The sequence below is a fragment of the Alexandromys fortis genome, unplaced genomic scaffold (assembly GCF_014885135.2).
Source record: "Alexandromys fortis isolate MF-2015 unplaced genomic scaffold, M_Fortis_MF-2015_v1.1 scaffold_64, whole genome shotgun sequence".
Classification (NCBI taxonomy): Eukaryota; Metazoa; Chordata; class Mammalia; order Rodentia; family Cricetidae; genus Alexandromys; species Alexandromys fortis.
The window spans coordinates 932,377-947,096 of record NW_026067976.1 but is presented as its reverse complement, the minus strand read 5'-3'; the positions used below and the strand labels follow the sequence as shown (position 1 = coordinate 947,096).

General features: G+C 47.2%; 1 protein-coding gene across 1 annotated transcript in view; it reads left to right on the top strand.

Annotated features, from left to right (window-relative positions):
• The first annotated feature begins 270 nt into the window (after positions 1–270).
• The window catches only part of Mtap (methylthioadenosine phosphorylase), a 42,137-nt gene continuing 27,687 nt past the window's right edge, over positions 271–14,720 (top strand). Inside the window, exons 1-3 of the mRNA XM_050157397.1 lie at positions 271–457; positions 11,894–11,980; positions 13,060–13,118. Coding sequence (XP_050013354.1) covers positions 425–457; positions 11,894–11,980; positions 13,060–13,118 — 179 coding nt within the window. The 5' untranslated portion in view covers positions 271–424. The remainder of the gene's footprint in view (positions 458–11,893; positions 11,981–13,059; positions 13,119–14,720) is intronic.

Below are 14,720 nucleotides of genomic sequence, written 5' to 3'. Positions count from 1 at the left end.
CCACCCAAAAGCCCGACTGGAATGCGGCAGAGCCTGGTTTTACAGCCCAGGTCACCGAGGCAGTCAATTCAGTGCAGAGCTGAAGTACTGCGCCACCTCACGGAGTTCTTATGAAAGAGTTAAAAGACAAAGTGCCACGCACGTCCTGAGTGGCTTCATTTCTACCTTGATCAAGGACCCGCCATCACGCGGCAAGATAAGAGAGAAGCGCAGAGAACCCCAAAAGTCTGCAAAAGGGTCGGGAGGCGGGAACCTGATTTGAGGAGGAGGGTACCAGGAGAGCAGCCAATCCCACGCTCCCCGGGAGGAAGAGGAGGAGCCAGGGCCCCAGGGCCCCCGCACTGCTCACTCCCGCGCGGCGCCGGGTCTGCAGTCTTCTCCCGCTTCAGCGTTCCCGCTCATAGACGACTCCCCTGGTGCAGACATGGCCTCGGGCGCCGCCTGCGCGCCGGTGAAGGTGAGATCACCCTACGAGCTGCAGATGGGCCCTCCCTGCCGGGTTCCCTCTCGCCCCTCCGCAGCGGCCGCGCCTCCCGGCTGTGTCCCCCAACCCGAACACCCCCAACCCCCGCACGGCGGCGGAGAGGCGCAGGGGCACGGCATTCGCCCCCAGCGCACTCCAGTGTCCCCCAGCCTTTAGACTCATCTGCATCCCGGACCCACGGTGGTAGCCGGTGGTCTGGTGGGGGGGGGGGCGATGGGTGGGCTGCTCCCCGCTACCGCCCTTCCTCAGTACCACTCCCCTCTGGAGATGCTCCGGGCGGGAGCTGACACGTGGCCCGGCTGCGGCTCCTGTCCCTCCTGCCTTGCGGGATTTGCGCTTCCGCTCTCTTGACTCGTCCCACGTGGGAGAGCTGTACACTTGCTCTTTTGCACGCGTCTGGCTCCCCACCCCCGCTCCAAACTTAGATTTCTCTTCGCTTTGTTTTACTCCGGTAGCGCAGAGCTGTGGGTGCTCCAAGACTTGTCTAAATACTGAAAAGGAGTGCAGACCTCGTGTTAGGGCCGCTCCCCGCCCGGAGGCCTCTGTCTTTAAAACTGCTTTGCCACCACGCGAGTTCGAGCTATTTTCTGTAGCCTCGGGCCCCCAGAGAGCTTTACACAGGGGATTCTTGTGTTCAGGGAACCGCTGGCCAGAAGAGAGTTCTGAGAGTTGCTGGGAGCCTCCCCTGGGTCTTTTAAATAAATCCTGACTGAAGAGTAGAGATTGGAAGTGGAACTGCAGAGAACGGGAAAACTGGTGGGAAAGGCTGAGTCCTTCCTAGACTGTTTATTATTAGCCGGTAACTCAGCTAACTTGGTGACTTTTTGGCCGGTGGCACAGGAGGTGCACTGGTTTCTCCAGGCTTCTCTTGGATTCCCCGCAGCGCTGTTGGATTCCCTTGGAAGAAGCAAATCGCTGCAGTTAGGGTGCAGCCAACCTGGGCTTCCTATACTGGGGCCTTGCAGGGCTCTGTGAACCACCCAGGAAGAGAGGAAGGCATTAGGATGCTGCGCTCAGACTTACTGACTTACTGGCCAACCTTTTTTTTTTCTTTTTTGCCATTTTTTACAAGATTGTGTACGTTTATAGAAAGCTTCCCGACAGCAGGAACTAAGCAGGAAGGGTCTTGTGCAAGGTACAGTCCCCCACGTATTTATGAAGTGGGCATTTTACTGCAGTGGAGGCTGGGAATGCTGGAATTAAGAGTGGAGATAATTATTTCCAAAGGTATCATAGGCTTTACCTCTTTCCCTGAACTCTGTATTCCTTTGACCTTGACTGAAGAAGGGGTTTCTTGGCACTGAATCCAAGAAACTTCACCGGGGTATATGTATGTATGTATTTTTTTTTTTTCATCTCTGACACACAATATGAGTAAAGCCAGAATGGCTGGTGCTTCTCACACACTGAGCCCAGTCAGGGTAATACTACCCGTGCAAGGGCTAGCAAATCTCAACAGAAGGAATTCGCTTTAATCTGGTTAGCATTCTGTCTGACACACAGTTTCCCTGTAAAATGGATGTGGTACACTTAAGAGCGGAGAGAGCTATGTAAATATTGAATGATGTGTATTTTTTTTTAACTTGGCAAGCTTTTGAAATAAAACTTAAGAGATATAAATGGTGCTAGAAATGCCTGCTGGTTGCTCTCCTTGAGACTGGAACAGGTGAGAATTCGTGATGCCCGCACTATATTCTACAAATAGCTCAAGCAGCATCTCGTCTAGAAAACATGAGGTGCCCTTATCCACAGCAAAATAACCTATTAAAAAAGCATATCTTAAGACCGGCAAGTGAGGTGCTCTGGGGAGCTTGCTACCAAGTGTGAGAGCATGAGTTTGGATCGTCGGCACCCACATGGGGGCGAGGTGAGAAGGCTGGTTGCTGAGGCAAGTGTCTACAGTCCTGGCACTAGAGAGGCAGACGTGGGCAGTCTCTTGGAACTTGCAGACTGGCCGGCCTAGCCAAATTGATGAGATCCCAATTCAGTGAGAATGCCTGCCTCGCTGAAAAACAGATTACTATTAACTGCAGGAGACACCATGTCAACCTGGGGCCTCCGCACACACATACATGTGTGTGCACCTTCACACCAGACACGTGCAAACATGTGCAGAGCACCCCACGCAAACGATTTTCTCTGCATATCATCTGGTAATAGTGTTCGTACAGATGTGGACCTGAGGCCCTGAATGGTCGAGAGTCCACTGGCACAGTGCCTGCACCCGAATCTATTGCAGGTTTAGCCAGGGACTGGGACTCTGCAGTCACTGGCCTGCCCCAGCAGGACTTTTATGACCCGCTGGATCCACCTCCTGCTGCTGCCACCAAATGTAGTTTTTAACCAGATCTATTTCGTTCTATTTATCAAGACTCAGAGGCTGGGATGAAAGCCTGCTGGCTCAGGGATGTTGAAGAACAATGAGCCCTTTCCTCTTTGCCAGTATCTCTGAAATAGTGTCCTTCAGTTCTGCCTGGAAGTCCCTCCCTACTACTTCCTGTGCACCTCTCCAGCTTCCGGACTTCCTCTGACTTTCTGTTAGCTAGTTGCTGGCTCCGCCTCCTAACCCAAGGTTGAATTTATTTAATTAATGCAAGGTTAATTTTATTTAATTAATGCAAAGGTAAGCCCAGGGTTCACAGTGTGATTGAATATCCCACAACAAAACCGGGCCTAGTTAACAACAGACCTAAAATCTGGCCTTCTCATCAAGTAGATGTGAGACAGTTCTCAGACTTGAAACATTGTCTCTGTTGCTTTACTTTGTGGGTGAAGAGGGCACTCTACCTTAGGAAACAGAGAGCGTGGGCTGGGTGTCTACACAGGCCACCTTCGCAAAAACCACTGAGCATTCTCCAAGTGCAGGTGTAGGAGGCACGTTTGTGCCTGGCTGGTGGCATGCTGCCTGACTCACTGGGCCATTTCGTCTGTTACCGAGACGCAACAGTTGGATTAGGTACAACCGTAGGAGTGTTCTCACTTCTGTGTTGAGGGCCAAAAAAAAAAAAAAAAAAAGATCCAGCCTCCCATTCCAGTACCTCCCTCTGTCAGCAGTGTGGTCTCTTAGAGCTGATCACACCTACTTTAAGAGTTGCTAGGTTTAAATACAAGAGCACGTCGCACAACCAGCCAGTTCTTGTATCATTATTGCCAGCCCTGGGACCTTCTTTTGTAAAATGGAACTATTACCCTCGGTTTAAGAGATTAGAGCATGTAGGTGGAAAGCCACTGGTTTTGTATGGACAGGATAATGTTCGGTACCTCTGTGAAACCTGTCTACTGGCAGAATCCTACCCACAAATACTTCATTGAAAACCTGTCAAGCCCTAGAAGACATCGTATTTGAGTGAAACAATGTTTCTAAGTGTGTCTTGTATTGTGGCTGGGAGATTGATAGGATGGAGCTAGTAAGAGTCATGGAAGGGGGCCAAAACAGCCTTTAGGGCGTGGTGTTTAAGCTCTGCCGCTACTATGGTTGTTTGAGGAGATGGGGTGGTTGGAGGCTATTAAGTCATGATCATAGAGCCTCCCGGATGGCAGTAGCATCATTGTGAAAGGCATCGGGCTTTTAGGGCCACATGGTTCTGCCATAGAAGAGACCATCTATGAACTAAAGAGTAGGTTCTCCCAGGCACTGAATTGGCCTCGGGGTCTGCAGATGGTGAGAAGGAAGTTTCTAAGTCTGATTATTATAATAGCAACTTGAACACATTGAAGACACGCCCGTAGTTGAAATGGTGATTAAAGAACCTGAGGTTGTGGTGGCTAGCCAGGACTTGGGAAGGTCTGGGGAAGAACTTGGCATGGTGGCCTCGAAATAGAAATCCTGCGCTTGTGATTATGAGGATTCTCTGGGTGTGGGCCTTCGGGATCTAAACCATGATAAAGAATTTGGATTTACAATTACCTTTAAACCCAGCACCCCAAGGCAGAGGCCAGCACAGGCAGATCTCTGAGTTGGAAGTCAGCCTGGTCTGCATACTGAGTTCCCGCCCAACCGTGGCTGCCTAGTAAGACCCTATTCCAAAGTAAAAGAAGATTTCAGATTTGATCCTAAATGCTGTGGAAGCCACTTAAGGACTCTGAGGAGAGTGGTAGCATCTGGTTTATATTTTGAAGTGGTTGCCTGGCTGCTCCGTACAGAATGGCCTGTACTGGACCAGGGACTACATCTGGCTACGAGCCATGGCCCTTGTGCTCCAGTCTCAGCTGGCAGCCATAGAAGTGGTGAGGCTCTGCAGGCAGAATGGAGGTGCAATGTGGGGAGAATAGCAAGAGGGAGGGGGTGGCTTCTGTGTCTGAATTCCAGCCCCAAAGGTGCCGAGGAATCAAACAAAAGCAGGGAGGGTAATTTCAAGATTCCTCCCATTGACTTTTCTGATCAGGGTTAAAGCAAGGGCTATGAGGGGCCTCTTTACCTTGGTGACAGGGTAGCTGCTGGGGCATCCAGGTTTGGGGAGAGTAGAAAATAATGGAGACTGTCTTAATGGTCCCTGCATGTGTGCATGCCCCGTGAAGCCGCCCTAGACAATAGCTGCCTTTGTGTAAGACTTTAGGGGAACAATGTCCATCTTCAGCCGTGTGCTGGTGGAATGCTTGACTGTACGGAAGGCAAAGCAGATCTTTGGTATCCAGGGGGGGGGAGGGGGCTGGAGAGCTGCTTTGGTGATCTGTAATGCCTCTGGCTAGCTTCCACTCCGGGAGATTAGGGAATAATGTTAGTCGCATTAGAGAGGTGGAGAGAGAATATGGCCCCCTCTGGAGATCACTAGTGGGCTTCAGACAGTGATACCAAGTCAAGTGTCCTAGGTTGGAAGATGGCTCTCCTTTGAGCCGTCCCGAGCGTGGGTGGCACAGTTCTTCTGTCCTAAGCTCTGCAGCACACAGAATTCATCCTCACCCCCTCCCCACAAAGTGCCAACGCTGTCTCCTCGCTGTCACTGTGGCAACCATTGCAGGTTCTTCAGATGCCCCCAGGAAAGCTAGTTCGTATTTGGTTAAAGCCTCCTGGGCCACTGCCTGAGAGTCTGCCTGGAGGACCTGCCTGCAAAGAAAAGCAGGGAAATAGGGAGCCTGAGTTGCCTTGAGGAAGTTACTTCTGGTGTGCTCTGCTGGTCTTGGTAGAGTAGGGAGCAGGAATTGTTAGGATGCAGTAGTGCATTTGACTTCCATGCTGGTTCCATAAGGTAATTAAAAACCTGGCCCATATAGGAAGAGCTGAGAAAGCAGACTAGTAAGTATTTGAATGTGATGGTCCCCAGATCCTTAGCTGTGGCTTTAACTGTATTCTAATCTGTACCTCAGTCGTTTTCTCTTTTTGTTCCCCCTTTTCTTTTTCTTTCTTTTTTTGTTTTTGTTTTTGTTTTGTTTTGTTTCAAGATAGGGTTTCTCTGTAGCTTTTGGAGCCTGTCCTGGAACTAGCTCTTGTAGAGCAGGCTGGTCTCAAACTCACAGAGATCCACCTGTCTCTGCCTCCTGAGTGCTGGGATCAAAGGTGTGCGCCACCACCACGCGGCAACCTCAGTGGTTTTCAAAGCCATGCAGTGTGTCTGTTTCATCTGACACCTTGTCAGAAATGCAGAGTCCTGGGCCTTGGTCCAGTCCTGCTGAACTGTAAATTTGTGGCCCAGCAATGTGGTGCTAACCAGCCCAGGAGATTGGATGTCCCCTTATTGACATTACTGACATCAGGGAACTTTGGAAAGTGCGGAGGTGGTTCCTTCTCATTGTGTTCCTTCACTGTGGCTGCAAGGAGAATTAGTTCGAGCTGAGTGCCTTCAAATGACAATGTATTGTTCTCATAGTTCTAGGGGCCACAAGTCCATAGTGAGTCTTAGATCAAGAAGTCCGTAGGGCTGGCTCCTCTTGCAGGATCTCAGGTAGGAAGAACTCGTTGGCTCTATAGCTTCTAGAGACTTGTCTACTAGACCTACAGTCACAATCTCCTCATCACGTGACCTTCTCCCTCTTGACTTCCTGTTATTGGAACCCTCTGACATCCATTTAGGACCCATCCAGATAGTTCAGGGTGGTGTCCCCTCTCATCTTGATTTATTTATATGGATTAATGTTTATAGGTTCTGAGGGCTGCGGTGTAAGGGGGGGGGGCTCTTGTAGTTTGGCTCCTAAATATCTCTCTTGACGCCTCTTGATAAAGGTTACAGCCTGTTATGGAGATAGAGCGCATAGGAGGCCAGCCTTGTTCTGGAAATTAAGTCATGGAAGGCATGCTGCTACCGCGGGCATTGGAACTACAGACCTTCCCATTTTGCTTCCTTGCTGCCTTGGTTTGAGCAGCTCGAATCTGTCCCCTGCATCTAAATACTCCACCTCACCACGAGCTCAGCCATGGGGCCAGCTGACACAGACTAAAACTTAGAGCCAAAGTAAACTTCTCCTCAAGGTTGGGTTTTCTTACATGTTTGTCTCCCACTGACAGAAAGCTGGCCAAGTAGCGAAGGGGTCATTTTAAAGCCGGCCATCCTCAGCTGGCTCACATTTTAGTAATTTGTGTTTTGAGCAGAGCCACACACTAGAAACAACCCGCAGGCTTAAATACAGTGTATGGCTTGCCTACTGATCAGAACCCCCGCAGTTTGGGACCTGACTTTGGACATTTGGAGCTACTGATAACCATCATCTGAGTAGCGAGGAACTTAGGCCATGTCCTGGTTCCACAAGCAAAGGAGACTTGGGGTGAGAAGAATGAGTTTTGAGGAAAAGGCTCCTCAGAAACTAGTAGCTGATTTCAGGGGGAAATGCATGTCGTCGGGATGACTAGAGGCTTGGGACATTAAAGTCAAGGCTGTTTTGATGGTCCAGGCCATCCTTGCTTCTCAGACTCTAAAACCAGGATTAGGTTCCTAGGATGGCCTCAACGGAGCTCGGCAGGCAGGAAAGCCTGAGCAACGGGCACTGCCTCAGTACCAAGTACTGGAGGCTACTTGTCTTAGATAATGTGCCAAGAGCGTTGGGTTTTTTCTGTGGTAACCCTCCGTGGATTTTGGATGGCCATGTTTTCCACTTATTTTGACATAAAAAAATCCTTAAAGAATATATGATATTTGAAGTAAGCTGAGCTGTGTCCTAAGAACATGGGTTCAAGTTGCCCCAAAGAAAATGTATAAATGGTTTTGTGAAGTTTATTTCAGTATAGAATAAAATGAAGACATAAATCAAGGCATTTTTAAAAGAATCCTTTGGTGGGAGCTCAGATTCGACCTCTCACAGCAGAGCAGAAAGTCTCTCAGAGTCTATCTGACGTTTTTTAGCTTCGAACTGGTAGAACATGGTGGTCTGCTGAATGAATAGATTCCAGAAGGCTGCTGGTAGCTTGGGTATCCGGTAAGGCACAGGTGAGCAAGAGAACCAAAGGTGTGGGCTGAAATTTAACTCCGAATCTGCAACATTCCAGCTCTTTACAGCTGCACAATGTTTTGATTGCATTCTGACGATAAAGTTGGTTTTGAGTCAGAGGGCAGAGCTAGCCACTAGCTGGCCAAAATTAACCATAGAGGTTCAGGAGGACTGAAGAATGAGGCAGGGCTTAGAGGGGTCTGGGACCTTTTTGAGGAGGGCACAGAAGAGGTCGGAGGTCACTGATAGCTTCTCCACAGCTTCTTTGATCATTCAGATTCTTAACCCAGTACCTGACTCGCGATTTTTTTATTGGTAAAGAATAATTAGATAAACACTTTACAATACAGAAGGTCTATCATTCCATCAGCATTGTAGAATCTTTAAACTAGGAATGGCCTCTTTTTCTGAGCACTCTAGTTCCCAGGCCTCTCATGGTCTTCCTTCTGGGTGTAACTGACAGTTCTTGTAAGTACACGGTGTTTTTTGTTTGTCTGTTTGTTTTGTTTTATTCAATTTAGATTTCCCCTCTCTCCAAATATAATCACCAAAGCACTGAGCATCGCAACATCTGCATATAAATTCGGACTGGGGCACAATTTGGCCCAGAGGTAGAGCTACCCATGACGTGATCGCTTTGGTTCGTTTTGCAGGTTTTGTAGAGACCTGCCAGGCTGAGACATTTGACCTCTTTGTCCCCATGAATCTGGACTTCCTGGGTTCTATGGAGGGTCATACAAGACCACACACATAGCTGGCTTGGTGCAGTGGTGAAGGCTTCAGTCAGCAGCACCTGTCATATTTGCTGGTGGTAACCAGAGCTGCGGGACTGAAATCCCAGATGAGGGATTGTACCAGTGCTTCTCGACCTGTGGGTCATGACCCCTGGGGTTGCATATCAGATATTTATATTACGATTCAGAGTAATAGCAAAACTACAGTTATGAAGTAGCAAGGAAGTAGTAATCTTATGGTTGAAGGTCACCACAACATGAGGAACTGTATTAAGGGTCACAGTGTCAGGAAGTTTGAGAACCACCGCCTTAGATGCTCAGCTGGCTATCCAGGGGGTCTGTGTGGTGTGTTTTATAGTATGCTCTGTCTCTTTGGGCCAAAGCTTGACTTGACCAAAGAAACCATTTCTTTATGTCATAGAGACAACGACTCTTTCTGTAGACTGAGCTCCTGGAAAAACCCAGAGGATACTGGGAGTTAGCACACAGTGCTTACGTTGGAAAACGGTGGTGCTTCTCTTCCGTCAGTTGTAAAGTGGGGCTGATACCATGGGGCCTGTCTGAAAGAGTGGCTGTGAAAACCAGGGGCCCATGAAACACGGCACTAGCCTGAGTTGTACTTGGGAGCATCGTCAAGGTGTACTTTGCCTGTACGGCCAGCAGGTGGTGACATTGGCCACATATTGAACCGCAAGGTTCTCATCACAGTTGTATTCAATTGCCACTCTGGTTCCCTGTGAGGTGTAGGTTTCCATGAACAGTGTGAGCCAGCTGAATGACGGGCTGGGCTTGTCTGTAGACTGTGTTCTGATACTGTCACTTCTTGCTGAGGGCTGAGCTGCCAGCGACCTAGCGCAAGGACATCATGCAGCCGGGTGGGTTTGGACTGCAGTTCAGGCTGCTCACTAAAGGCGGGTGAGTTGCAGGAGGCAGCCTGTTCCGGTTGCTGCTTTCCTGCCTTGCTAGCCTGGCTTCACACTGAGGGCGACTGCACAACAAAACGAGGTCTGTTTTACCTTCAAGTCTGAAGGGTCAGTGTTGCCTCAGAATCTGAGGTGCTGTGGCCCACAGAGCATCTTGAAAGGATGGAGCAAAGTGGTCCTAAGTAAAAGGTCTGAAAGTTTTTATTTGTTTGATGGTTTTCATTTCATGTTGTGTAGCTCAGGCTGGCCGCAAACTCCCTATACAGCTGAAGAAAGACAGCCATCTACTTTGGGTCCTTCTGCCTTCTAGCCCCCTTTGTGCATCAAGTAGCTAAATTCCTGAAGAGTCGGGTGATGGTCATTTCATATGCTGCTCTTTCTCTTGCCCACTGTGAGGACGTGGGATGGACAGTCTGCTGGCCCAGCTATGTAAAGATCAAGTGGAGAGGCCACACCAGCAGAAGTGCTAGGGCTTTGTAAAGCATAATGATTTAAGTGTGTGTGTGTGTGTGTGTGTGTGTTGAACTGAAGAATTTACGTAACTTAAGTGTATTGAACAAATAAATGTTGTTGATTTGAAATACCAATGTATCAGGTAGTTTTTTTTTACCTATAGTGTTTAGTTGATGTGAAATACAAAACCTGTTGTAATTTCAGTAATGTACCACAAGGTGGCACCAATGTCAACTGTCTTAGCTACCAGGAAGTGAAAGTCGGCCTGCTTTTCTATAGCTAAATCTCACAAATTCTTTATTTTGGAACTTTCTTTTCTGGAGTTAGAAGGTTCTGTTTTACTTTGTAGAAATTTGACCCGGTGACAATATGTTTGTACCTTTTCGTTTTATGAGGTGCTGGGATTGTTCTCCATAACGTGTCTCCTTAAGCCCCACATTATACCCAGCCATTGACCTGTTTAAATTCTAGTTCCTATAGGAGGTCCACACAGGAAAAACTTCCTAATGATAATGTTAAGGTTTTTTTTTAAAAAATATTTGTGTGTTTATTGTGTATGCAGTATTCTGCCTGCACACCAGAAGAGGGCACCAGATCTCATTTATAGATGGCTGTGAGCCATCATGTGACTGCTGGGAATTGAACTCAGGACCTCAGGAAGAGCAGCCAGTGTTCTTAACCTCTGAGCCATCTCTTCAGCCTTAGGTTGCTTAATTTTTTATGTGAAGACTTTACTGTTTGTCTTTGTATTTGTTCCTGTTTGTTTCCCAGACTTCAAATCAGATCAACTCAGTTTTTTCATATTTATCTTTTATATGCATTGGTGTCTTGCCTGCACATGTGTCTCTATACCACATATGTCCTCAGAGGTCGAAAGAAGGTGTCGGATCTCCTGGAGCTGGAGTTACAGACGGTTGTGAGCCACCATGTGGTTGCTGGGAACCCTCTTAGTTGCTCTGCCGTCTCTCTGACCCTAGATCAATTCTTTTTTTTTTTTAAAGATTTATTTATTTATTATGTATACAACATTCTGCTTCCATGTATGCCCACGTGCCAGAAGAGGGCACCGGATCTCATTACAGATGGTTGTGAGCCACTATGCGGTTGCTGGGAATTGAACTCATAACCTCTGGAAGAACAGCCAGTGCTCTTAACCACTGAGCCATCTCTCCAGCCCCCCCTAGATCAATTCTTAATTAACTTTTTTTCTCTACTTTTTCCAAGAGCATGGGTTTCTAGATAATCAGGAAACTGAAATAAAATGCTTGGCCTTAAAAATTAGAACTGCTTTCGAATCACTTATTTTTATGCACATCTGAATTGTGTGGTGTGTGAGCTACTGTCTGCTGTACATGTGTGCGCATGAACAGCTGTCTGACTTAGTAAGGACACACACGAGCGAGGGCTTGTCCTGTCGCTCATCTCCTGCCTGCATTTCCTCCCAGTTCCGCGACCGTGGTGGCACAGAAAAAAAACTTCTTTTATTTTTATGGTGGTGTAGTAAAAAGGAACCATTACCAAATAAACAGACCTAAGTTTTTGTATCACGCGTTCTTTACACCATAGTAAATATGGGAAAGAAACAACCTTGGTCAGACAAGCTCTTTCTCCAGAGATGTTTGGGCTCAATTTCTAACCTAAAAGCAACTTTATGTTGGGAGTAAATAACGACGTGGTTGAGAATAGAGGCCTAACTAAGTCTGGCTATTTCTCAAATCGAAAAGACCATCAGGTTTTGTTGTTTTGCTTGAGGTTTTCTGTTTTGATTCTTTATTTCTCTTTAGTAGAGGGCTTTTAAGTGTTTACTGTTCGCCGGTCATTTTCAGAACCGCTTTCTTTTGGGGTTTGGTAGGAGTGGAAAAGGGCCTGTGGGTATGGCTAAATATAGTTCCTTAAAATGAAGCAGATATGACAACCTACTCTTTTTCTCTTTTCTCCCTTAGATTGGGATAATTGGTGGAACAGGCTTGGATGATCCAGAAATTTTAGAAGGAAGGACTGAAAAATATGTGGATACTCCGTTTGGCAAGGTCAGTGTCCAGCCAACCGAGTGTTGGCTTTGGCATGGCTTATTCCTCGCTTGGTTTGTTTTTTTTGTTTTTTTTTTTTTTTTGGTTTTTCTTTTCTTTCTTTTTTTTTTTTTAAGTCAAGAACAGTTGGTTTTGTGTGGACAACCTAAAGACTGGCCCAGACAGAGGGCCAGCGATGCTGCCGCCGGGTTCACTTGCTGAGTTGTCGAAGGGTGCCCAAGGCTGCTGTTTTGATGACACAGCTTTCACACACACCGGGCGGCATCTCGGGTTTGCATTGCTAGAAGTCAAGATGCTCATTTTAAATTCAAATATGTGTGTAATTTAGAGCCCTGGTCATACCATGGTGACTTAGCCCGGGCTGGTGGCTGGTAGCATAAGGACTCTGTATGAGGTGACATTTTCTGACCCGGATGAGTTCTGGGATCAGGGACACATGTTAGGATTGGGAAGACATGGAATCTAGGGAAGGCTGCTTATTTTTCGACCCGGCCAGGTGGGTGAGTTATCTCCATTCGTAACCCCACATTGCCTCTTCCAAACACTGGCTGGCATTTGTCCCTCTGAGAACTTGCATCCCTGCCCAACCCTCCTTGTCAGCTAAGTTCTTAGCCTGACCTGGGGTTTTCCAAGTCCTTTCCCACCTCACCCTTAGCCTCTCGGGCTTCCTTAATAATGTTCGCTCTGGGGTTTTCCCTGTGACTTCACCTCGTCCCCGTGGCCATCTTGAAGCCTGGTTACCATAAGCAGGTGGTTCCATCACTCAGCTCTTGGTGCCCCACAGCCCTCTCCTCTCCTTTCAGCTTTTGACTCATAACATTTCCGAAACCTTCCAAATGCCCCCTGACACGTGTCAGTCTGATCGGGCCCCCATCAGAGGGTCCCGGAACACTTGCGGAGTCCGTGCTGGCCGAGAGCTCGGTCACTACTTCTGGCTGATAATGGTGAGGAGTATAAACTCCTTCCCTAAACTGTGTCTTCAAACGCCAGATTCCCACCAGTTTGTTGTGGTTTAACGAACTGATTGTACATGGTTTAAAAATACTAAACTGCGGCTGTTTATTTTTTATTGCACGAAGCCGTCCGACGCCTTAATTCTGGGGAAGATAAAGAATGTTGATTGTGTACTTCTTGCAAGGTAACGTATTAAGTTTTGTTGTTGTTGTTGTTTAATATTACTACCACAGGAGACTTTAAACTTAAAGTCCAGAAATAGGTGCTGATGTAGGTGTGAGATAGGTGTCCGTAGAGTCAGAACATAGCAGTCCCTTTATTTCCTGAGATGGCTCTGAGCCAAGCTTGGATTATAAATATTTAGGAGGTCAAGGATCTCTTTCCTCACTTGTGTGTGGAAAATGGATCGGTTGTCTGACACAGAAGCTCCAGTATTTTCTTTGGTAATTTTCTTTCTCCCAATTATCAGATAAATCAGATGTTTTGTTCATGACGAAGCCTTATCCAGTAGCAGTTACGTTTTTCGGGGAGGAGGTCTCGGTCCCTGAACTAACCCGGATTACCTCTTGTGCTTATACCCTTGTTCCCTAAACAGGGTTAGTGGCGTCAGCTGCTGCACAGAAAGCAGCATAGTTAGAAAGTCCCCTGACCACAAGTGGCCACCACTGCAGTTAATGCAACAGCAAGCAGGTTCTCCTGCCAGCAAGGAGCTACCTAGTCACAGGAGGGACTTCTAAAAGCCGTACATGGTCTAGTGTAGGGGATCAAGTCTCAGGCTGACCCATATGAGATATGTGGATTATATAGGACATGAAAGGCGGACTTAACAAAGTTTTGTCCGCCACAGTCATGTGGAAAATTGGTTCTTGGGAGCCAGCAAAACTAAAATGTAGTTTTAAGCAGTCCTTTTTACAAGTCTCCGTCCTTGGCCTGTAGTCATTGCTAGAGAAATGCCTGGTATTTTGGTTGGTTGGTTGGTGTTTGTTTTTTTCAAGCTTGGGGAAAAAACAGTTTTTTAAATTACACAGATGTTTAATTTCTTCTGGAAAACCTGCTGAGTGCTTTAGAGGCCAGTCCCAGGAAAATACATGCATCTCTGTATGGTAAGGGCTTCTGCTCTCTCAGAGGCTGTCTGTGAACTCAGGGTGGAAATCTTAGTGTCTGTGTGTCACAGTTTGCTATCAAGAGAAGACATCACAGATTCTTTTTAAACACAGGATGATAGTGAGGTCGCACTTAACAGCTCTGAGGAGCAGGTCGATACTTCATTAGGTTTTACTCATGAGGGGGAAATCCGAGCTCTGAGTGGGTTGGGTAACTTCAGGGCAGGTATCTAAGAGAGCTTTGAACCCAAACGGCCACACTCCAAAGCCCAAAGTCTTTACTTCAATGCTTGGAGATATTCCCACAAAGTAAGGCTGTGTGACATAGCTGCCGGTGCGTTTCTGCTTTATCGGAGGTCAATAAATGAACTCTCGACTGAGGCAACTCTGTGCTAGAACATCCCATGTCCTAGTTTTCAGGGGGCCCAGATAATTGTACGCTGCTCTGTGAAATGTTGCCTATAAGAACATAAGGAAGCCATGTGACCAATGTGAATTTTAAAATTAATTTTAGAAATGAAACACTTTACAGCTGTTGACTGGAGTTTCCCCCACGGGTGTGGATACGCAGGTTCATGCTTATGTGTTTCAAGTGCATAAATAATTTCAACCAAATGCATGTGTTTTTCCAATGAAGCGAACTCCTTACACACAAGGACTTACTTCATCGTGGGGGCAAATTA